Source organism: Thermobia domestica, chromosome 15, assembly GCF_964235325.1.
Source record: "Thermobia domestica chromosome 15, izTheDome1.hap1.1, whole genome shotgun sequence".
In the NCBI taxonomy this organism is placed as follows: domain Eukaryota; kingdom Metazoa; phylum Arthropoda; class Insecta; order Zygentoma; family Lepismatidae; genus Thermobia; species Thermobia domestica.
In genome coordinates this window covers 76,497,523-76,522,969 of record NC_137468.1, presented here as the reverse complement: position 1 = coordinate 76,522,969, position 25,447 = coordinate 76,497,523, and the positions used below count along the sequence as shown (strand labels likewise).

The window sequence follows — 25,447 nt, the reverse complement described above, 5'->3', positions numbered from 1 at the left end:
CGCTGCGAGCGTTGTCAAGAATATAACACGCACACCAGCGCCAACTGCAGGAATAATTTGAAATGCGGTTACTGTGCTGGACTTCATTCCACACGTACTTGTCCGAACCTGCAGCGTCCACCGCAGTGCTCTGCTTGTCCTGAACAACACCCGACTTATAGCTTTAAGTGTCAAGCTCGACCCGCACCTTCACCGGATAAACCTCACTTAGTGGCACCACTTCGCACTCAAAGTGAACCAATGACCGACCCCACTCCTTCCTCTAATATACTACCTGATTCTCAGCCTGTTACAGTATCTCAACTTCTTCAGTTCATCACATTAACGCTACAAAACGTGCATCCTTTTCTACGGCCGCATGTACTACAACAAGTACAGTATGCCGCCCGCTGCATATTCCACGTTACCTTCAATGCCACCTATACAGGCCAACGAGTTCACTTTCACACCGCCCGCTTGGAAACATCTGTTTGAGATTATGAATTTCTTTATGGATATCGTTATTATATTTCTCAACATCAGTTCCCTCAATCAACATAAACCTCTCTTCGAACAACTTCTTCTGGAAGAACATGCATCAGCGTTTCTACTAAACGAAACGCATCTCACACCTCGCATGTCTTGTAAGTTCTCAGGATACCAGATCTTTCGAGCCGACAATCAAGCACCAGCCCTCCGCGCCAATGGCGGCGTACTCATTGGATTTGCTTCTCAGTTACCTTATCGTACTTTCCAAGCTCCTATTTCCAACCTTCCAGAATATCTTATCACAACCGTCTATTTCAAAGCTTTATACATAACCTTGGCGACCATCTACGTTCGCCCCGGCCATGCAATACCATACTCTTTTCTTCAGTATATCGCTAACAATTTTCGCCACTTCATTATCATGGCCGATATTAACATCCATAGTAGACCCGCTTGCCAGAAGGCTCAATTCCAGGACTTCGTTACAACACGCATACCTTGCATTCTGCATAAACTTCCAAAATCAACACGCCCTCTCTCAGATACCACACCGGATGTTGTCATCACCTCAACTACCCTTGCCGGCAAATGCCATATCGAAGTCTTAGACCCTCTTGGCAGCGACCACCTTCCAGTCAAGTTAACTATCAAACGTTCTTTTCGCCACCACTGTTCTGTAAACATTCCACCGAGGGAGGTCCCTAGATTTGACAAGGCTAATTGGGATAACTACAGACTTCATCTCACTTCTAAGCTTGAACATCTCGAGCCACCAAATACTGAGGACGAATTATACTCGGCGCTGGATACTATCACCTCTTCTATCCATACAGCATCTGCCGAGAATATACCTACCTCGCAAGTACATCCATGGCGTCCTCGATTACCGCCTCAATACCTTCACATGATCAAACGTTCTCGACAATTTTACCGAGATTACGTACGTACAAAGAACGAAGAGGCTCTACGCCATCACCGACAACTCCAACGTACGGTTCGTAACTACGTTATAGCCTATAAACTTAGAAACTGGGTCAAAACGTGCAATACACTGGACGCAACTTCACATCCTACCAAATACTGGAAGAGATTTAATGCATTGACTGGCAAACTCACTCGAACACCTTATCCTCTCATTGACGGTGATCATCCACTCACGTCAGATAGTGCCAAAGCTGATGCCTTTGCGAATCACCTACAAACCATCTTCACGCCATTTCCTCCTGAAAGATCTGAACGACGCCATCCTGCATATACGTTTAATGTTGAATCTCGTCATCTTCAACCCAGTACAGAGCATACCTTTCCAGCTCATCACGAACTTACCACACCTATCACAGTTCCAGAAATTCGTGAAGTCACAGCTCGAAAACGTAACACTGCTCCAGGCATGGACCTTATCACCTACCGTCACATTAAAGAGAGTCCTTTCTGTTTACTGCTCCTGTTATCCCATATTTTCACTTTCATTTTACGTACCGGTTTCATTCCCGTCAATTGGAAAACCTCTAAGACTTTAATGTTTCTAAAACCTAACAAGCCAGCTACCTCAGTATCATCTTACCGTCCAATCCAATTAACCACTGTTTTCTGCAAAATTCTCGAACGCATTCTTGTTAACAGACTTCACCCACATTTCTCTCGCCATCGCATCATTCCACTCCATCAAGCAGGTTTTCGTCCTCGCATTGGTGTTCATGACCAGCTCTTACGCCTTACCAATCTCATTACGAATCATTTTAACCGCTCACAGCCATCATGTTTACTTCTATTCGACCTTGAGAAAGCTTTCGATAAGGTATGGCATCTTGCGCTTTTCTTTAAGCTTCTGTCCTGTAAACTACCAATTTGCTACATCCGATTCATTTTCAACTTTCTATCATGTCGCATAACATACATATCTGTAAACAACTCCTTATCACACCCTGTCTTTATTCATTCCGGAGTTCCACAGGGCTCAGCATTATCTCCACTTTTGTATCTGCTCTTCGTTGCCGATCTTCCTCCACTTCCTTCAAATGTACATCTCTTCCAGTTTGCAGACGACACGGCTTTTCTTGCTCTAGGCAAAACGATCCATCAATTGAACATAGCACTCCAATCTGCCATTGATATGTTTGTTAGTTGGTGCTCGAAATGGCGATTACGCCTAAATTCTGAGAAGACTCAAGGAATAGTTTTTCTTGACCCTAAGAGACGGTCCCGCGTCCATAGAAACCCAACACGCTTGAACCTTACTGTTCTTGATACTCCCATCAAACCTACCAAACACGTTAAGTACCTCGGCGTTACATTCGATACTCCCCTCACATGGCGTCCTCACTTAACTCAGATTATCACCAAAGCCTACAATAGACTGAATCTTCTTCGCCGACTTTCTGGCACAACCTGGGGCCTACGAGCAGATACCATTCTCACAACATATAAGGTGTTCCTACGACCCGTCCTAACCTATGGGTTCACAGCTTGGGTCGCTGCACATTCAACCTTTTACAGCAAGCTCAAGATCCTAGAACGACACGCCCTGCGTATTGCATATCGTATAAAGCTACCCAGCCCTACACAAGATCTGTATGATCGCATCCCCTTTCCTCACATCCTGTACCACATTGAAAAGCTTCGACTTTCGTACATCACCAATAGACTGGCTCAGAAACATCCCCTTCTTCTTGATATTCTACACAGTGATATTGATTATGCTCCACAACATCCTGTTCGCCACCCGCCACTCTCCCTCCTCTTTACTTTATACCGCTATTCACTCCCACCAAATCATCCAGATCAAGACATCGCAGCTGCCTTTGCCATTCATTCAGATTCGCACTACATCTACCCATCATACGCACAGTAATCCATCTCTTCTAACAGGGCTCATTGTGTCTCTCATCATGATCCTGAGCAGCCCCAGGATCGGAAGATAACATGCATTCGTCTAACTAACCCTTCCCTTTACTGTGTTGTGGCGTTCAGTGCACCTCACTCTCATCTCCATCTCATCACCCGTCCTAATGATTATGGCTAAAGGCCATAATGTCTACTATGGTACTTTAATAGTATATAATTTATGATCAATAAAGTTAATAGAAATTATTAAATCACTTAGACCATCCCTGCTGCCTCCTTTCCATATTAATATTCCTTCTCTTCCCGAGAAAAGGGCGTAACCCTTGTAAGGGGCTAGCATGCCTTCAACATGCTAGCATTGTTGAAAAAAAAATGTATGTATGTGAGGTGTTTGGAAAAAAGGAACAAATCCAAACACAATTTTCAGGTGAAGACTTTTATGATTTTTAAAGTCTAGATTTTGCTGACAAATGATTGTTGTCCCTTTACATTTTAACCGACCTTTGTTCGGCGATTAAGATAAACGTCTAGTGCGTGTAAACCAGAAACTTCTGGAAATACAAGGATGAAACGGAAAATGAGATGGGAAAATATCTCACAGGTTGAAAGGGGGACCTGTAAGGTCACCCGATCATTTTTAATAGTAAGGTATGCAAGTTTATATATCATTGTAAAGACCATGCAGAAACAAAACTTTTATAGGAAAAAGATGATTATGTGGAAATATTTACCAGTTACGAAATATTTACCAGTTAAATGTGAGTTTTATATGATTGTGTAAGGATTCACAGTTTCGTAAACGGTGAGTCACATGACAAACTACTTCCTGTAAAAATTTTCTCTTCCACGTTCTTTTCACTAATCTTCTAAGTTACATACCTTGCCATTTCAAATTTTCGGATAACCTCACAGATAGGGCGGGTTATAGGATAAGCAAAACTCTAAGAGTGGTGGGTAGTTGCAATCCTTTTATTAATTAGAGTGGGATTTTTACCTCCTGATCATATAGATAAACAAATGTCTTATCATGTGTTATTAGTCTGGTGGAAAGTTCATTTACTTATATATTTCGCACATTGCAACAGTTTACAAGAGGATGTGTTCCTGAAAACGTGAGAACAAACTGAGATAGCCAGGTGTTGATACCTTCCGCATATGCAGATATTCCTAAATGATTGTTTTCTAAGATTCTATATTGACTCGACGTTCTTATCATTGCAATTCTAGGTTGCAATTCTTTTCATTTGGGAATCTAATATTGTGAAGTTTCCTTTTGTAAGGAGCTAGCAACCGTGCTTTCTGAACGTAGCTACGCCTCCAGTTCACAGCGGGAGTACTTTTCTTGGATACAATCCACTACGGGAAGGGAGAGGAGATAATTTTGGGTAAGAATCACTTGATTTAATCTTACTTACTACATACATACTTACAAAGCAATGAACAACTAAAAATAGGGCGCTGAGCGTTCCTGGCTATTCCCTAGCTACGGGTAAGCCAACTAATAGTTTGGCCAGTTCCATTATGTGTAAAGATAAGAAAAAAATTAAAAATTGAAAATTGTAAATAGGAAGTTTTCAATTTAAAATGGTGGATTTTTTCTAATTGCATCACCCGTTTGAGTCCCACATTGGTAAGGCACCCTATGTTAAGTGAAAAAGCAGCGTTTTCAGTTTTGCAAGCTGTTCGCCCGGAATGTAAGGGCACGGTAAAACGACAAGGGGTATGTGCACATTATTGTACGTTGAGAAAATCTAGAACACCTCCGGTCCGTTTCCCAATATGCTGTATGTTTGTGTTAAATGTGAAAGCAATGCTTTCAGTTCAGCAAGCTGTTCGAAGAACACCTCCAGTTCGTTTCCCAACAATGCTGTAATCAAGGAAACAATCTACTGAACTGGGAACGTCTGTTCTTCCATTAATATAGGGCGCCTTACGAGTGTTGAGGTCAAACGACCGGTATCATTGAAAAAGAAAATCTACGGACAACCACCCTATTTCCATTTTCTATGTCTTTTCTTATAAGAAGTGGACTTATAGGCCTGGACATTATATATCCTGATAAAAAAAAGAAATTAAATTACAAACATTTAATGTAATATGGAAATGTTTATTTTAGTCGTTGGGGAATAGGAGTTGTTTTCCACCTCCGGTCGTCTTAACTGGAATTGCCGATCCCAGTGGACTTTATAGGATGCATCATCTGCCCTAATGCACCTTTGTCATCCCTTGGACAAATCTCTGAAACGTATTACCTTTCAAATGCAGCCGTGCCACGCCGTAAAAAATGAGCGCCCGGGGCGAGAGTATACGACGGCACCCCCGTAGATATGAGTCAGGTCGAGAGACCAACTGCAAAGCGCCACCATGTCTGGTGCAAAGTATAAGAAAATTTTTAAAAAGAAACCCTACTTTTCCTCGATTTTGAGCACATTTTATTACTTTTTTCCTTCAATTTTATATATGTACACATGCACATCCTCCCGAATTTTCCGAACCTCTTACTTCAGTGCCCGGGGCCGTCGCCCAGCTGACCCCACTCCCTCACGGCACGGCACTGAAATGTAGGAATCTTATAGCTGTGCAGTACTCTATGGTTCGCAATCCAATATTTTTCTCCTAGTTAAATGATTATAGTTGTGAGGTTAGTACTACAATTGTATTGTCTCACATGCTAACATACGTCTTTATTTCTCTGTAGTTTCATCCTCTACTACAAGAAGTGGGTCCGAGAGAAATATTTTAGTTAACACATTTAGTGTGGTTGTTTTCAGCACCTGAAGGAATTCAATAAATGCTCCCAATAGCTATGCAAATGTAGGAAACAACATGTAGCTCCTAGTTGAACTGTTTTAAATGAAATATTGTATAAATGTTTATTTGTTTATTTTAGTACGTTAGTTTCATAAATGACCATTTTGCAATCTGCCATTTTGGACTATGGCTGTGACTTACTATACATTTATAGTCCTCGTAATCACACAGGATCGCAATCTATTATGTAGTTGGAGGACAATTGAGCCCGAGCCGGCCCCGAGAGTTGACATCTCTTCTTTCTGTATATGCAGTGATGAATCCATTTCATATTGAAAACATATAACAATACAAAGTAAAACCTCTTTGGAGAGAATTAAGATACATGGTATATGTGTTTGTTAAGGATACCATCTCAACTTCACTTGGTGTAACTGAGGAACCTTATAGAAACTTCAGTAAGGACTCATATTTCTTACAAGCATCCAGAAGGTTTTACACCCTGCCTGGAGTTGGCGAATCCCTACTCAGACCTAAAATAAATTAAACTGAGATTACCGGTAGATGTCACTGTTGTTCAGGGCCGCCCTCTAACAAAATGTATTGGTTGGTTGGATCTGATTTTAGCGTCTCCTTCAGCATGGGATCCGAACCCCATGTGCTCCTACCTTAGCAAACAATATTTTAGTGCAGCCTCTTAATAATTTTTATATTTTTAGTTGCTCCCTCCCCCTCAACTTCGTACCGGACAACATTTTATGAAAGCCTGGTCGAGATTATCTGCCACTCAATTGGAAACTGAAACTTTCCGATTGCGAGGGTTGCAGTAGTCAACTGGTAGAGCGCTCATCTCTGGTGGAGTGGTCCCTGGTTTGATCCCAGCCTGCGCCAAGTGTTCTTTGTAGTTGACAACCACCGTATGCGTAAGTTTTCTCATTATTACTGAGTATGTTATTCCTTTTACTCACACTTTCTTCATTCTACCGTTATCAATCGCATTACCGTCTCACTTAGCCTCGAATCATAATTGTAGAACGTCAAATAATAATAATAATAATAATAATAATAATAATAATAATAATAATAATAATAATCAAAAAAGTCAGATTGCAAAGCGAATTTAAACAGTCATCAGCATCCTCTCGGAAAACTACAACAAAGTAAATTCTATCCTTGTACATTATGTCTGTAAAATAAACATATTCCGTTAAGTTTTTGAACAACCCTTATCCACTGACAGTATTAATTGATTCTCGTCTCTAGGCTCTTGTCAAATGATAATATTCTGCTGTACTCATTTCCATATAACCTTATATATATATATATATATATATATATATATATATATATATATATATATATATATATATATATATAAGCGCATGTGTGTATGAAAAGGTAGCTATTCCATGAATATATTTCACCTTCCTTCAACTCTATGAGAATTTGCATATGGCAACAGAGAACAGACTCAGTATAATGAAACCGCCTACTGTGTATTTTTTTCCTGCTTCCTATATACGTAGCTATATTAACTGCATTTATGTACATATGCCATTAGATTTTTTTTGCCCGATCATCGTAATAGAACGAACAAAGTTTTGATTAAAGAAAATAACCAAAAGGTTTATTATTATCTCTCAAATAGTTAACTATGGCGCTTGATACATAATAATTAACGTAATAATTTCCATTTAGGCGTCTGAGAATTTGTAATTAACGTTTTTTAAGTTTTATATAGTTTTAAAATGCTAATTTTAAAATATCTTGTTCATTATTTTCCAGCTAAATTGCTAAAATATTGTTAGTGTTGAACGGAAAAGATTTTATCGAAAGATGAACTATGTATACCAATCCATAGATCTGATTGAGATAACAAAATGATAGCGTGAGTGTAAAAATAAAGCTTATGCGTAGTTTTTCAGAAAATTACGAAAAAAGCAATTATTTTATAAAATATAACAATTGATGCTGTATAAGTACCGTGCCACTTATTGAGATGAAATTGATTCTGAAATACTCATTGAGCTCCTCAGTGACCATACATAATATAGTTAATGAAATATAGAGAGAAAAATTATAATTAACTCTAAAATTTTAGTTTCTGTTTAACCAACCCATTGTCCAAATATAAGCTACTAGCGAAATGCGTTTCTCGCACGGGAAGAATACGTTTAATTTTGCACACGAAAAACTTAATTTGGATTTGAACAGCGTAGAAAATGTCACTGTTAGTCTCAGCAACACCGAAAACTATGAATTCGACACTAATATCGGTCATTTTGGATCATTTTTATATAGCTACCCCTCCTCCTCCCCCATGTTGCGGGGCTTAATTTGGATTTAAATTGCATCGGAAGTGTCACATGACTAAATTGCATCTCAATGACCTCGAAAACTATGGATTCGAGAATATTGGTCATTTTCGATAGTTTATATTACAACGATAACGTTGTATGTAACATTAGCAATCTGTGCCTATTTACAGAAAGGGATCAGAGGCGAATTATGTGAGCAGTATATTGTATAAAGAAAAAGAAAGACATATAGAGATTTCGAGATATTATTTGTGTAATCGGTAACTAAAATAAGAGTTGTTGTTACTATAGCAACGATATAAATAAGTGTACACGTACGTAGACATCTTGACGATGCAGAAAAGTTAATTATGTACACTTCTCATGGTCAAATATTAAAAACCAGTTAAGAAAGTGTTAAACGCTTTGAATTATTTTGAAGATTAACTTAAAATACGAACCAGGCCCTTACAAAAATTGGTGCCTCACCACGCGAGTTGTATAAGTGTCGTTTCGAAGGTTAGTGTCGTTCGAAGGTTCGTCGAAGGCATTTCAACGCGACCTTAATATTACTATATTGCGAAGTGGAAAAGTAATTAAGAAAAATATGGCCATGAGTACGGAAAGTAATAATATGATTGGTGAACAGAGTGTATATCCTGTTCCGAGTGACAATTTGGCTGACATTTTAAAAGACTTGTCTCAACAGATAAGAAACCAGTCCGAACAAATCAAGGACCAAGTACGCAATCAGTCCGAGCAAATTCAAGAAAAATTGGACCAGAAGATAATACAATTAGCTAATGATTTTGACGAAAAAATAGTGAAATTGAATCAATGTAATGAAGACAGATGGGAACGTGTTCAACATCAGTTAAATCAGATGAACTTACATGTGGTGGAAAAACTTGAGAAGTATGAAGAGAAAATAGAAAAAGTTGTACAAAGGAGCACAGAAATGCAAGAATCCATGGATGTTTTAGAATCAACAGTTAACGCCCATGAAAACCATATTAAAGTACTGCGAGATGAAGTAAATTTCATCAAGGAAAGGTGTATTCCCGGTACTTCATTCCAGGATCCCGAAGGCACGAATCATCCTATAACCACAGGTTGGGTACCTGATCGTCCTCCCAGAACAACATTGGAATTTAATGGATCTTCGAGTTGTGCAGAGAGTAGTGACGGAGAAGAACGAGTGAGGCAAATATCCAGACGCAAACACATTTCTAGTAGAGGTATGAAGACATCCACAGGTAAACAATTGCGGTTTAGCGAAGTAAAGTCGCTCACAAAGTTTAGTGGCGTGCCAGGAGATATACCCGCTAGGGCATTTCTAGAAAAATTTCAAGATTAATGTGAGCTTATGGGTGTAAATGAGTCTCAATTCTTAAAATTGAATCGGTGAGTAGAAAAAGGAGAACATTCCCCAACATCTTACTTTCGGGAAACTACCAAAAACTATTTATTGAGAAATCTGTTGCTCTGATATGATTGTGTTGCATTATAAACTTGTAGTATATGCTAAGGGTTACTATTTGCCACAAAGAAAAAACATTTAAATATTTTATATTTCCGGCTACACAGGAAATTTGTTTGTGGAATATTCTCCTTTTTCCACGCAAGAGATAAATGTTCCCAAAAAAGGATACAAAATATACAGAAAAGTCAACGTTATTTCTAAACACATGGTTGAAAACCGTCAATTCATTAACACATGGTATATTTAGTGCAAAACTTATTTAAATTGAAAGTTTCAAGACAATATTAATGACATTTTCTAAAAAAAAAAAAAAAAAAAAAAAAAAAGGTGTTTATAACATCAGTTTAGATGCAATACAAAAAGTAGAAAATGTATATAAATGCATTTAGAATAAAGTTTGTTTAAACAAAACACCTTTGTATCTACTCATTATCAATGTCACTACTAGCATCTTCAGAAACTGGCAACTGTATGATATTGTTATAGTAATCTTGATACTTCTCCGGCACGTAATGCTTAACTTTTTCAATGTCTATGAGCTTCTTTCGAGAATTTTTTAATACAGCCTTTAGTTTCACTATTGTACACAAGATGTCTATATTGACTAATAGAAAACTTCTCCCCTTTTTTCTCAATATCTGTTGTAGTCTTCTTAAAATAGTAAGGCCACCAATCCTCATTAATGATAAGCTAATGATATCATCATTTTTGACACTCCTTACCTTAAACTGTGGAAAAGTCTTTTTGGCTGCTTTAATGATGTCTGCACATTGTTTTCGTGTATAAACGCGATCACACCTTTTTATTGCCCTGTTAATAACTGAGAAGTTTCGATCACAGCAAGGGCGCCCATCAGGGGGCAAGGTGGAGCGTTCGCCCCCCCAAGAGAAATTTATACTTGCGAATATCGAAAACCCAATAGAATTTTTACATTAGTTACAGCAAAATTTGAAACTATATTTGAAACGTACTTGCCCCCCCTTGGGAACCACAACATGGGCGCCCTTGGATCATAGGGCAGAAAGCTGTGGCCCCGGATTTGAAAATAGTGACTAACCACTTTAAATCTATCACTCATGGTTAGGCCCAAAAGTAATCTGCTGAGGATGTGGTTCCGGTTCTGGCCCCCATAAGCATCGCTAAATATGTACAGTTCTGTAACTTCATCTAGGTTGTTATTAATGAAACTGTAAATGAATGAAGATACTTCATTAGGGCCCTTCTTCGGCTCTCCTTCAGTATAGACCCTGTGTAAAGAATACTGATTTCTGTCTTCTCATATCGTGGATATTAAAAACGTAAAACCAAAGTTCTCGTAAATGAAATATTTCCTGAACAGAAATGAACGATAGGGGAAGATTCTGCATATAGTCAAATGTTATGACCATGACGTCATTTCTACTTTTACAGATGTCACTGACTTCCTTGAATTTACAGTAAAATTTGTTTGCCCTCCTTTTATGGACAAGTAATTTTGCTACTGCAACTCTTTTTGCTATATTATTAAGAGTTATAGATTTTATTTTCGTGTTTAAATCTTCACATGTGGGACACACATTCACTTGTGGACGTCTAAATCGGTAACCATAATTTTCCCGAAAATAACGTAAATAATACTCATATTTAACAACTGTTTTTAACTCTGTGTATTATTCTACAAACAGTCCATGCATCGTTTTCATTGTTAAGTCAGATTGTAAATAATTAATGGGCTGAGAGGTGTAACGTAAAACCTTTGTGAGGAACGAGGCAATAAGCTCATCTTATTTATTCAAAACTATGGCATCTAACGTATTTCCCCGGTTAGTGTGTTTACCTCTCTTATCCTCTGGTTTCTGATTTGTTTCTACTAGCTTAGTTAAACGTTCAACAGTTTTGTTAGATTTAATGGCATGAAACGCCATATACGCCTTGCGACACATCTCTATTCTAGTATTATATTTCATTGAAAAATATTTAAAAGATCAAGTATTACGGTTAGATTTAGTTGTCAAAGGACGATCACGTACAACATCATGCCGTTCAATTAAGCCTACAAGATACGTATCACATTCGTTATTAGGACTTCACAGAAAAGAACATGTAGACTATAATACATCGTTTTTCTTCAGTAAACTTTTCCGTACATTTTTTGCGACAATTACAATCATTATCTGTTAATCTTGCTTCCACTAAATGTCCCCTACTTGCCACAAACTCTTCTCCGCGTTGTCTAGCTTGTTTTCCAATTTCTTTGATATTCTGGGCTTTATTGCGTTTACTCTTTTTCCTTTTAGGTTCATACCAAGGGGGCCCATGTTGTGGTTTCCAAGGGGGGAGCAAGTATAAGCGATGTTTCAAAAATAATTTCAAATTTTGCTGTAACTAATGTAAAAATTCTATTCGATTTTCGATATTCTGAAGTACAATTTCCTCTAGGGGCGAGCGCCCGCTTGCCCCCCCCCCCTGATGGGCGCCCTTGGTTCATACATATTATCCTCTGACGAATTGTTGAGACACAAGTTTACAGAATACTTCAAGACACTAGAATATTATTTTGCAATGTTCATAACACATTCCGCGACTGATGTGAAAGCCTATCTGTGACTGGCGCAGCATCTAGTGGCCGATCAGGGAATTACTGGTGTTGCGTGGAAAAAGGAGAATCTTCCAGGAATGTTCTCTTTCTTCCACTCAGCGAAAATTTCAAAGCAATATCTAACAATAGATTATGACAATAGCATTCTCTTTTTACGTTCATTCTATGTATTTACGGATAGAGAACAAAATGGCTATTTCAGTTTGTTTTCGTTATTTTTTGGAATATTCTCCTTTTTCTTCTCACCGATTCAATTATTATCGCATATCTTGTTGTCACCTTGCTTAACATGGTTTAAAGCTATTAGAGGTAGTGTTCATACGTATTCAGATTTTAAGAATGCTCTTTTGTCAAATTATGAAAACGATTTTATGGTAGCAAATAGAGATGCTGTTTTGCGAACGAACCACTACAATCCAAAGTTACACCGGAGTATTACTGAATTTGTAGTATCGACATATCATGAGTTAAGATCATTAAATCCAAATCATCCGGAATCCCGAATCATAGCTTCTATTAGAATCTTATTGCCATTTAGATTACAACAGTTGTTAATGTCGGCACAGTGCATAAACTTCAACCATTTAATTATGCTCATTCAGAGTTATGAGAGCCAATCTGCAATTCAGAATAACAATAAGATGCAGGATAGAGGTCAGGGTAATTATGTACGTAATCAAACACAATATGCTCCTGTTCGTAATGTAGATATACAACCTGAAAATGGTTCTAATGTTCGTAGTTTCAATAATAGAATGAGTAGTTATAATGGTACCGGAAATCAAACGCAACCTAATTATAGAAATGGAGCTAGGAATTTCAGAAATAACAACAGGAATTTCAGTAGGAGTAATAATTATCGCCGATTCTTACAAAATCAATTTGCAGATGGCCGGAATTTTGTAAACAGAAATCAAAATATGGTATCATCCTATGAAAGACAAGCACGTACACAAGATTGTGCTATACAATATTGCTTAAATGAACCCTTTGAACGTATAACCTGAACTGTCAAAAAGGCGTCCGATGGATTTGTATTAAATTGGCCTTTGCTTACGTCTATGGTTAATATGTTCTTCAGTCGATTTATTATTAAAATGTACGTTGAAAGCATATGCAATTATGAAATAGTTAAGAAAGTGATAAAATTAACTTATGGCAATCAACTGAAAATATTATTGAATTTGTTCTTCATAGTTTTGTTGCAATTTCCTCTTATAGTATTAATTGAGGAACTGTTAATTTGTGTTTCATGATAAGAGGAACGAGAATGGGGAATGGCGGAAGCTTCATAACGAGGAACTACATAGTTTATACGGTTTATCCAACATTGTTAGGGTCGTCAAGTCTAGGAGGCTTAGGTGGGCAGGTCATGTAGCTAGAATGGAAGAAAGTAGAAACGCTTTCAAAGTCTTGACTGGTAGACCCATAGGAAAACGACCATTAGGAAGACCTAGGCGCAGATGGGAGGATAATATTAAGATGGATCTCGCAGAGATAGGAATACAAAGTAGAAACTGGATCCAGTTGGCTAAGGATAGAAGTCAGTGGAGAGCTTTTGTGAACGCGGCACTGAACCTCCGGGTTCCATAGGCCATAGAGTTAGTTAGTTAGTTAGTTAGATAAGAAATTATCTAAAAGCTTTATTGTAAGACGCTACTATTGTTTTCGTGTTTTTATTCTATTCGAATTTCATATGAATATTATGAATATTTAAAAATGAAAGATCATAATTTTAATGTAAACTTATGAAAGTAATGACAGATATATCAAATAGATGCACCTTATTATATGGAAAGAGTAAGAATAATGAATATCGAATCTCTTAATTTTTCAAAGTTTATTAATGTATTAAATGATGACCATCAATGCGTTTATATGTTCCAACGTTGTTGACTTCTGATCCTATCAATATTTAATATTACGAGATCTTTGTTTGTAAATAGTGTTGTTTGTATATGAAGGAATAGTTAATTTTGTACCCTAGAAGGAAACTACCAGTTAGGTTTAATTCTTGAATAGCCTTACTTATGATAATTGTAATTCGTCGTTATTAATATTGAGATATATTGACAAATATAAAAATGTGTAATGTTATTATATATTATATATATAAATGGAAAAGTAGAATATGTGTATTAAAGGTGATATTATATATATATGAGGGCTATTCAAAAGGTAAATGTTTCATGATATCTAACCCAGGGTTCTTTCCTTCATAGTAAAACTATTATGAAAGTCCCGTTCGAGGCGACATCTACAACGATAACGTTGTATGTAACATTAGCAATCTGTGCCTATTTACAGAAAGGGATCAGAGGCGAATTATGTGAGCAGTATATTGTATAAAGAAAAAGAAAGACATATAGAGATTTCGAGATATTATTTGTGTAATCGGTAACTAAAATAAGAGTTGTTGTTACTATAGCAACGATATAAATAAGTGTACACGTACGTAGACATCTTGACGAGTAAATAAGTGTGTGTATGAAGGTCTAGATATTTTATTGTATATGCAGAAAAGTTAATTATGTACACTTCTCATGGTCAAATATTAAAAACCAGTTAAGAAAGTGTTAAACGCTTTGAATTATTTTGAAGATTAACTTAAAATACGAACCAGGCCCTTACAATATATATATATATATATATATATATATATATATATATATATATATATATTCCTCTGTCCCTCTCCTAAGTTGCACCGTCAACATGAAATGATAGAAACCATCCCAGGCCAGAACCTCATCTATGTTGAAAATTTGATCGGTCGGTTGGCTCAAGAGTTATTAAGTCACAAACATAGTGACTGATGTATCAGTAGACAGATGATACCGAGCATGTACCTAGGTAAATTCTCGTACATAGATATTGGGAAAATTGTAAACAACGAACTTTTGTGGCACTAAAAAAAATAATAATAACTGACAGCTTATTTCGCTGGAAGAAATTGTAATTTATTTATTTACTGTATATGTAGCAAAATCCACTGTTAGCAAGCAGATTGTTCGTTGACTTTTCCTAACTGTGCTATAACTACTGTTTATGCACATACCACTTATAAGAGTGATAAAGGTTTCGAACAGCATATGGGTGGAACCTATTTAAGAAAAAGAGAAAGAAAAAGAAAAATGATACTAATTTATTTTTGATTTGAATTTCTGATGTGACGTGTTCCTCGTTTGATCCCATCCCATGTGACGTTGTTGTGGATAACATTGTGCATCTGAGTTCTCTTGAGATTCTCCCACATTCTCATTCCAGCAATTATGATAGAATCTCGACTATACGCCCCACTGTATTATCCGTCCTAGTTAATATAAAGAAACAAACATATCCGTAATAAAACGAGGAATATTGTTTAGAATCATCTATTCGACTTTTCACTCTTTCATAAAGACGAGACTTTGCCAAAGAGAAGCAGTCACGTACCAAGACATTATAAAATTTATCTTAAAATGTACAGTGGCGGATCTACACTGGAGCCGGGGGATCTAAGCCCCCCAGTTTTTTCAGTTACAAAAATAATTCAAGGTGTTATTTATATGTTTTTTTAACAGTTTATTGTAAACTCATGATGTACCTATCATAACCTGCGTACGCCAGCCTACAGTACAACACATAACAAAAAATTAGTATGTAAATACTAGCTTGTACTAAGAGGTCAGAAAATCTGAATAAGAGCGGATTTTGGTATAATAAGTTTGTTTTCAATGGTATGAGTGGGTGGATGGGTTTTGGGAAGTGAGTAATTATAAAATTTCGGCCTATTCAGTGTTTTTGTTATCTAGTCTGGACTTCCGCCACATTAGACTCAATAGACGGAGTCAACTGTATTTCATGATCATTCAGTCCAACAGTTTCTTTTGAAATCAAGAGCTCAATCGTGGGTAATTAAATTAACGATTTCATTTTATTCTTTTCTTCTCGCTTTTAAATACAATCACACTACCTCAATTCGACAAATATTCCTTTATAAAAATACAATAAAATGTCTCAACTTACCATATTCTGGGCCGAAGACTGTTTTATGTGTTTATTGTAATCTTAAATTGTTTTCCTTAATCCTGTTTTATCTACCCAATTATCTCAGATAGCTATGACATATAAGTAGTAAGATTTGTGTCCGGCATTTTAGGCGAAATAAGAATACTTGTTTTGCCTAGTCGTAATTTTGTTTGAAATAGTGGACAATAAAAACAGCTAAATTCCAGCAATTATAATTTTGTAGATATTAGATTTTTCTTCCTTTACTCAAAGTTAAAAAGCGATATATATATATATATATATATATATATATATATATATATATATAAATACCGGCATTAGGCCCTATATTGATCCCGGTTAAAATTTTTGATTTTGCATGAAGGTTAACCTTTAACAGCAAACAAGACGAAAATGAGAAAAGTATTATGTTTATTATTATTATTATTATTTTATTGAAAGTTCCTTTTATTTCCTACTAGCAGCGTTCACCCCGCTTCGCTGCGGTCACCCCGGAACGCAATAAACTTTGTTACTTAGATAATTTTTACTTTTTCGCTTTCAAATTGCAGTAAATGTTAACATTATAGCGCCTGTCATTTATGTTAACCCGCCGAGTGACACGGTCATGCGGGTTGCATATAAATACGTTTATTTTTATACCTATGATGAACTAACAAAGGATTTGTACGTTATGGACACTTGAATGGTCAATTATCTCAAGACACTGGTAATTAAAAATTAAAGTGATATGATAAAAACCATCTAGGGTCCAAATCCTAATAACCCCCCAAAAATGAAAGAAATTGGTTCAGCCGTATTAGCGTGATGAGCTAACAAAGGATTTGTGCGTTCTCTTTTATATAATAGATGACGATAATCTGTGATTACTCATCAGAGCACAAAATACTAAGTTTCAACATTCTGGACTCTCTTACATAAGAAGAAGAAAAAAAAAACAGATCATTCCTGGTTGATCAAAGTTCAACTTCGAGAAAACGAACAAAAATGTACATTCTAGAAAAATATAATTTCTCCCGACTTTTGCTATTTTTTTTTATTGTCTGCCATTTTAGAAAAAACGATGATTAGGCAAAACCCAAGATCCTTATTTCACGTAAACTGTCGGACTCAAATTTTATCATTTATCTCTTATAACTATATGAGATAACAGTTTAGGCTAAAGTAGGAAAAAGTGAAATCTTTGAGTTTTACGTCCCACGGGTATGCCGACTAGGCTAAAGGGGACTGTGATGATGATGAAATGAATGAAATGGTGGAACGAAGAAAGTAGGAGGGAACGGGAGAAGCCTGAGAAAACCCACACATACGATATTTGTCCGTCACAATGTTCACTTCGCGCGAACTGGGATCGAACCAAGGACCCCATGCACCAGAGTTGAACGCTTTACCACTGAGCCACCGCAGCCCCAGGTGAAACAAGGATTCGAAGCGATGCGACACTATTTATTATTAGGTAAATTCAAGCCCTATAACTTAAATACGTCTGTAAATTGAGAAGATTTTGAAGGAATCGTAGGAATCGAACTTTTACACACGTATACATTTACGACAGTTTCTGTTCTAATAGTTCATACAGGGTGATTCAAAAATATCTTTATAAATTTGCAACCGTCAATTTTATGAAATGATTTACTATAAATTAATGCACTGTATCTGAATAGAAAGGTGAATTGTCCAATTATGATTTCGCATCCAACGTATCTGATAACTCATACAGTACACTGGAGCAAACAAAAACGAATAGAGAAAGAGTTTTATGTGTAATGAATTTCTGCACGATGAATTCTGTGACTGTAGTGCAATGATAGTTTTGTACACGCTTTCGAAAGGAAGAAGCAAGTTGTCTGTGCATTCTGTATCACATTGTGAGATATTTCAGAAAACTAGGATGAGCTAACCTGTTATGAAGTAAGTGCACCCGTTGTCGACGTGAGAGAGCACTATTTCTTTTGCACAAAAGAGATCAGAGGAAATGTTGACGATTTTGAAAGAAATGAATATTTTTATTTTCTGGAATAGACTATATGCTATGGTAATCGTGAAGCAACCAAGGAAGAAAAAAAATTCAATGCAAGTACATCAAGTACATGTTTCATGCCCCTACATGCTAAAAGAGTTAATTTTTAATGTATCCCAGTCCCGATTTATGTACATTCGAGTACAAACCATACCGTTCAATGTATCTGGATGATTTATGTTTTCAAATTTTGTTACAACTGCCAGAAATAAGGATACTGAAGGGTTAAATAAATAAATAAATGCTATTTTCTTGGAAACTGGTTATCGATTTGTGTTATATTCCATGCATCATTATTTCATAACCAGCCCTATATACTATAACTGATACTATTACCCTGATATAACTTATTTATCTTGTAAAATTCCGGAAGAGGTTATTTATTCTTGAGGTGAGTTCGTTTCGGATAGTTTTCTGAGGCGAATTCGTTCATATTTCATAAATTATGTTTTATTAATAAACCCATACTATTCTGTAATTCACTTAGTATGACAAAATTAAAAAAAAAATAGTTAGCTCTCTGGTGATCTTTTTTTGAATGAAAATGTTCGAAAATGCCTTATACTGTTGTTCATATTTCATAAATAAGTATTTCAGTAATAAGAACACGTAACATATAATGTAAGAAATAGGAGCGAGAAATTTTAGTAGAGTGTCCCGATATTTATAATTTTCTTTTTATTAAGATATAATCCGTTCCTGTTTTACAATTCACTACAGAATTAAAGCGCTGTGAAACTAAAGAAAATTCAATTACCCTATATAATATACAGGAAAGACTTATTATATCGCTATTATGTAATAGTGGATTTACGTAACTAAACAATATGTTTCTTTATGATCTTGAAATATGAATGCGTGACATTATTAATTCATTATGGTAAAATAATGTAAGAAGTTATCACAAATTTGAATAGAAATATGTAGGCGAATTTCTGTACTTGTTTTTCAGATTAAATTTAAAATTTTTACCAAACAGACAATAAGAATAGTGAATTAATGTTTCTGGGAAAGTCTGTTGTATGGCAACCTTCAAAGAAATTTAATAATACAAGCATTTTATGCTAAAGAGTTTTTAATCTTGCAAAACAATATAATTTGTGAAGTAAGTCAATATTGACGTTCTCTTGGTATTTAATAAAAAAAAGATTTAATTACTTTTGTGTTGGATGTACAGCTTTCTCTCTAATTTAGTTTCCTTTGTTTCATTTTAGATCCTTATATATATATATATATATATATATATATATATATATATATATATATATATATATATATATATATATATATATATATATATATATATTATATAAGATATTTATATTAAGAGATAAAAGAAAAATCTTAATATTGTTTATTCCATGGACAATACCCTTGTATCTTATGTTTCTTTATTGATGTCTATTAGAACGTCTTTTAGCGTGCTTTCTTCTTAATTAACTACGTTATTTGATAAACTTCTAAAGAAACAAAAGAAACTGTATCAAGAACCTGAAGTTATTTAACCTTACTTTAACAAAAAAGCATAAAATGATATAAGAGAATAAATATAATTTATGAATTTTTATAATGTTAAATTTTAATTTATGAGCTAATTTTTGTCTGATTCCGTGGCCATGTGCAGTTTCCCTAAACCCCCCTCTGAGAATTTGTAAAGATCAATGTAGTTTATTCTTTGTGCAGCTATCCACATTCACAGAGAGCTTTTACGAGATAGAGCCATTTACTCACCGGGTTGGAACGTTTGCCTTGAACAGTTTCGAATATGTTCAGTGTTGTCTATAACTTTCTTGAAAAGTTGAATCCAGGTACTTAGACTGTAGGATCATAAATAAGGAATTTGTTTGCACCTCCAGAAGTGGCCCATAGTTTCTTCCATTTTCTGTTATTCTCAAAGTTAGCATTCTTAAGACTAATCGCCTCCTTCCATATCAGTTAAAGATTTACTGCTTGACTGATTAATGATACATTGATTCACTAATTTAAGTCATCACCTAAGAGGCGGTGCCATAACAAATGATTCTTCTTCATATACTGCTAATTGTTGCAAAGTTTTCATTGCTAATAGTGCTGCAGTTGTACCATAAGTTACCATCACGAGCCTATATTTCTTGATCGCAAGATTGCAATGTTCACGCCACGCACTTCGTTGGAAATCTCTACGCTCTGGTTGGGTTCTCACTTGTCTATACATTTTTTTTTTTTCAATATCAGCAGCCAATACCACATTATGTTGCCTAAAAGGAACAAGTAATGGAATTAAGTCACACTGCAATCTAGGTCCAACAAATACTCGTAATTTATCGTTCAACAAAATATTAGACAAAGTTTAACAACTACCATCAAACACTACTCTCAGCTTGGTTGTTGAATTCGAATCTTTCATCACAGCATAATATGGTAAGTAATACCTTCACTATTATGTTTCACTCTTTTACTTTCTAGAATAATCTTCATATGACTCAGCATATCATACTTATTCACGAAGTCTACATATAATTGACGCATTTTAGGTCGGATTTTTTTCAACCTGCTTTCTACGTGCTTAAGACTTTCAATTGCCACTTCACCCGACTCTCCAAGTCTTGTACTATTGTTGTCACGAAACGGTACCTGCACGTGAACCTACCTGTCGCATCTCTTTGATGGGTATTTTCTTCTGACGACATTAAATGCTGTGTAGAAATGTTTTCTAACTCCCAAAACTGTTGCATATTCTATCACTCTTGCATTTGATACTGCACCCCCCCCTCATATATATATATATATATATATATATATATATATATATATGTACCAATAGCAATTTAGGGCAACTATCTGCACCCAATTACAGACTAACTCTGTAATTAACATTAAAATGAGGATGTACTAGTTATGTGTTTATATGTAATCACTGCTTGCTTTTGTGAATATACCGTTTTGATAGCATACTTGTTACTTTTAGCAACACTAATGCCTCTACAGAAAATTCTGATGTCACATCATAACTTGATGTAAACACAATGTTAACAACGCCTTTTATTCGAGCAACATTACTGGAGCTCAGTCCTGAAACATACACATACGTACACAGGATGTTTTCGTGAACCGAGCTATTGTGTACAATTTTCTGATACAAATCGTTTTGCACTCGCTAAATCTAATAAGCTTCTCGCAGGTTGTACCTAGTTATTTCATGAATATTGTCAGAGATTTTGACTGCCGTTTAGTGCTGTCATCGTGATATATGGATATGAGTGAGTGCTGTCATCTGGGTATCATGGGTAAAGTGGGACCCTGAGCTGTTTCTTCCACGGTGAGACGCATGGGAATGGAAATGTGTAACGATGGAATGGGTGACTACGACAATAATGTTGCAGCCAAAGCATTTCACAAAGTGGTTATGTCATCACCACGGACCTTCGGCACTCTGAAAACTCTGCAAATCAGTGAGCAATTTGTATAGCGCATCATCCAGCGTTACGTGAAACAAGAAGTATCAATGACCGACACGTAATGGCAGACACTGCGCACATGGAGAGTACTACAGACAGTTAAAGCTGTAGCAGCAAGGACTCGGCGAAAACCCGTTAGGATTAATCAGTGATATCCCGAGAGATGTCTATTTCGAGACCAACCATCTCACCAATGGTCAATCAGGATCTAAACCTTAGATCCTACAAACAATGTATAGATCACTTCCTGATTGAAGCGTTGCGCCAGCAGAGAGTGATGTAAATTTCCTCAAGCGTTACTCAGGAAATTATTAAGGAACGACAAGAAGCTGTTCCCAGTTAGGTAGTCCTTTAAGTGCTCAAAATGGCCGTGTATATACGTCATTATAAATGGAAGCTTTAACTTCACAACATTCCTCCATTTTTGTGAACAATAGGTAAAGAAATCTAACGTGTACCAAAACAGAGTGTTGGAGCTCAATGTGAAAGCATGGAGTACCATGATATTTTCCAACACCTTTCAATAGGATTCTACTTCTGAATACAAGGTACGGTAAAACAGGGGTAACTACAGGCCAACGTTCCAAAAACTTCATCTCTGCATCAGACTTGTCCGTTAGCAGGTCGGATATGAACCGATCGACTTCAAACTGTAGTCACTCTTTCAATCAATGGCCTACAAGAATACACACTTAACCTGGACTCCCGGAAGGGCAGAATGCCACTTCTCCATCAACACTGTTCATAATTCCATTGACGAGAGTAGCCTCCAGACTCTGGACCTGCATCTAGGATCAAAGTGGGTATTTTGAAAACTGATTGGTGCTCTTCATGCTTCGCACTTTCATGTTATCTTGCAAAAATATATCAATATATCGTCAACATTGTATCTGTGTTTCATTTTCAAACCCCTCTCAATATTTATGAAATAACTAGGTAAATTACCACATAAATCCGTTACCATATCTACTGCAGTTTGTAGCAACAAAGTAGGTTGCAAATTTGTTTCACTTGGAAAACGTGTCTGTCGCCACTGAAACAACTGAGTACTGTTTATTTGGAAAATGAAGTAAAGTATGATGATGTTTGCCACACTTAAACGATGCTAATTTCAAGTGGATAGCGTATGGTTAGATTTTAAACAATTGAAACACAATACTTTTGTTTTTCACTGAACAATGACGTTTCCCATCGGATATCTTAAGTCCTAATATTTATGCAAGGGATGGTTTTTACTTTTAAAATAAGAGTGAGAAAGTATTTGGTGACCCCTATCCATTATTCATTTAGAGGCCACGACCGAAAGTATTTGTTTGTTAATTTTGTAATATCTATCAACAGAGCCGTAGCTCGAGATTTCGGCGCCCCTACACTCTCCTTATCAATTTATTTTTTAATTTTTATTATTTTTATTTATTTATTTATTTATTTATTTATTTATTTTTACATATAAGAGAATCAACTTTTATGCAACGGTAGATTTCTGTCAAGGTGCTTGGACAAACTATTTCAACAGCCAAAAGCTATCATTATGTATCCCTTTTCAAATAAGAGGTGTTTCCAAAAGGCTTATTTTGGACTTTTTGTTAAACTTGACAAAACTACCTTTGATTGTATACAAATCCACTTGAAGAACAGTTATGAAAATGTACATGGTTCATACTATCGATAAGAAATGAAATTTCAATGTATTAGAAACAATGCGCTTTTAAAATGTTCGAAATGGATGATAGCATTAATCTCCAGTAATAGTTGTAAACTTTTGTAATTTGACTCTGTATGTGACCACACAAATAGCATTTTAATTTTGATTGCTTTACGATTACAATATTTTGTACAAAAAAAAAAAAAAAAAAAAAACAGAAATTCAGAAGAAGTCTTCTTTGTAAATTTCTCAATATTAATCGATGGAGATGAAGAATATTTTTAATGTTTGTATTTAAAACTCAATTGTCAACTATATATGTTTGAAAATTCAGTAATTATTTAATTACTTAATGAATGAAAGTTCTAAATTAAGGTTACTTATTATTAATTAACATATTAAAAATACACTGTCACACACACACACATAACATATATATATATATATATATATATATATATATATATATATATATATATATTTATATTTATACATATAATGTCTGTATATGTTTTGTATATATGTAGATACAAAACATCACACAACCTTATACATATGCATAAAACACAATATCCTGGCGATACAAGTAGTTAATGGAGAATTGATTCCAATAAATTCCTTCAAATAGACTGAAATAGTGTGACGTCACATCCGTCTCGTTGCCATGGTGATTGTAGTTTTAGTTTCTAAACAACATGGCCTGAAAACCTAAGTACAAAGCGAGAACAGTGACGTGTTAACTTCCAGATTGCAAACATTAGAGTAAAAGAAACACGTATATATTTTAAAAAAAACTAAATGAGTGAAACTACGAAAACAGAAAAAGCAAGCAACTAGGTAAATAATATGTTAAAATATGTCAAGCGTCGAAAGTGAAATATTTACCCTGATATCGTAGATTTTGTGTAGCCTATTTATACATTTGGGAGTTACGTTAAGTGTCAAAATATACTTAGCTTATTATCGGGTATTAAATTTAAATATTTCTGGATTTTTTTTATTTAGTATCATCAGTATCACACACAGAAACAGTGTTTAAAACTTATGGTGAACCACTCATAATTGGATGGTTTCTTTTTATATTGTCAGTATAAGTTCTTAAGGAAAGTAGGAAATATAAGGAAAGATCCGATGCATGATCAGAAATTGGCCCAGATTGAAAATTCTCAGAACGCGTATGGGTGCAAGTTTCGTGTCTCTTTCTTTGGGGGGGGGGGGATTGTTTGTTTCTTTATTTTGTAGCTACTGTAACTATTGTATATTTTAAATGGTGGGCGTAAAGTATCTAAATGTAACAAAATAATTAATATTATTTGCAAAGTAGACAAATTATTTTTCCTTGTAGACAAATCATATATTTATTCTATTTTCATTGTGCCAACAGCTTATCAGTCTGCACCTTAAGAGATTTTGCATTGCGTATAGTTGCTTTTGTTCATTTTGCATTACGTGGTAATGGTACTGGCATTACTTATGCAATTTCTATCCTATTAAATTGCCTAGAGGTGTGGCCCCTGTAGAAAAAGGTTCCTTATATGTTACTTCTTTAATTACTAGATTTCACCCGTCACATGGGTCGTAATAGTGGACTCATAATCTTAATCTCTATCTTTTCTTTCACACTTTACTTTGTCCTCAAAATATTCTAAAATTATTATTAACTGTGTGTTCTTATTAACAGTATACTTCATAGTATTCCTATCGCTTAATGCATTTGTTTAGAAAAAAAATGGCGATCACCATGGAAACGAAGAGGAAATGACGACATCACTATTTCATTCTATTGGAAGCACTTTATGTCAATGGAATGAAAAAACTCATTGGTAGTGATCAGTCTTAAAAAAGGTGAAATTCGTTGGGTTAAGTTCTGACCCTTTAAGTCTATATTCTACAACTGCTTCAAGTTTGAAAAT

The 25,447-nt window shown here is 35.5% G+C and overlaps 2 protein-coding genes across 4 annotated transcripts in view; both read left to right on the top strand.

The window, feature by feature from the left end:
* Window positions 1-25,447, top strand: part of LOC145671096 (anoctamin-7-like) — a 1,175,643-nt gene that overhangs the window by 465,308 nt on the left and 684,888 nt on the right. The window lies entirely within an intron of this gene.
* On the top strand, window positions 479-3,319 carry LOC145671534 (uncharacterized). Its single transcript, XM_081740724.1, has 2 exons — window positions 479-1,841; window positions 2,415-3,319. The coding sequence occupies exons 1-2, from the start codon at window positions 479-481 to the stop codon at window positions 3,317-3,319; spliced, it is 2,268 nt and encodes a 755-aa protein (XP_081596850.1).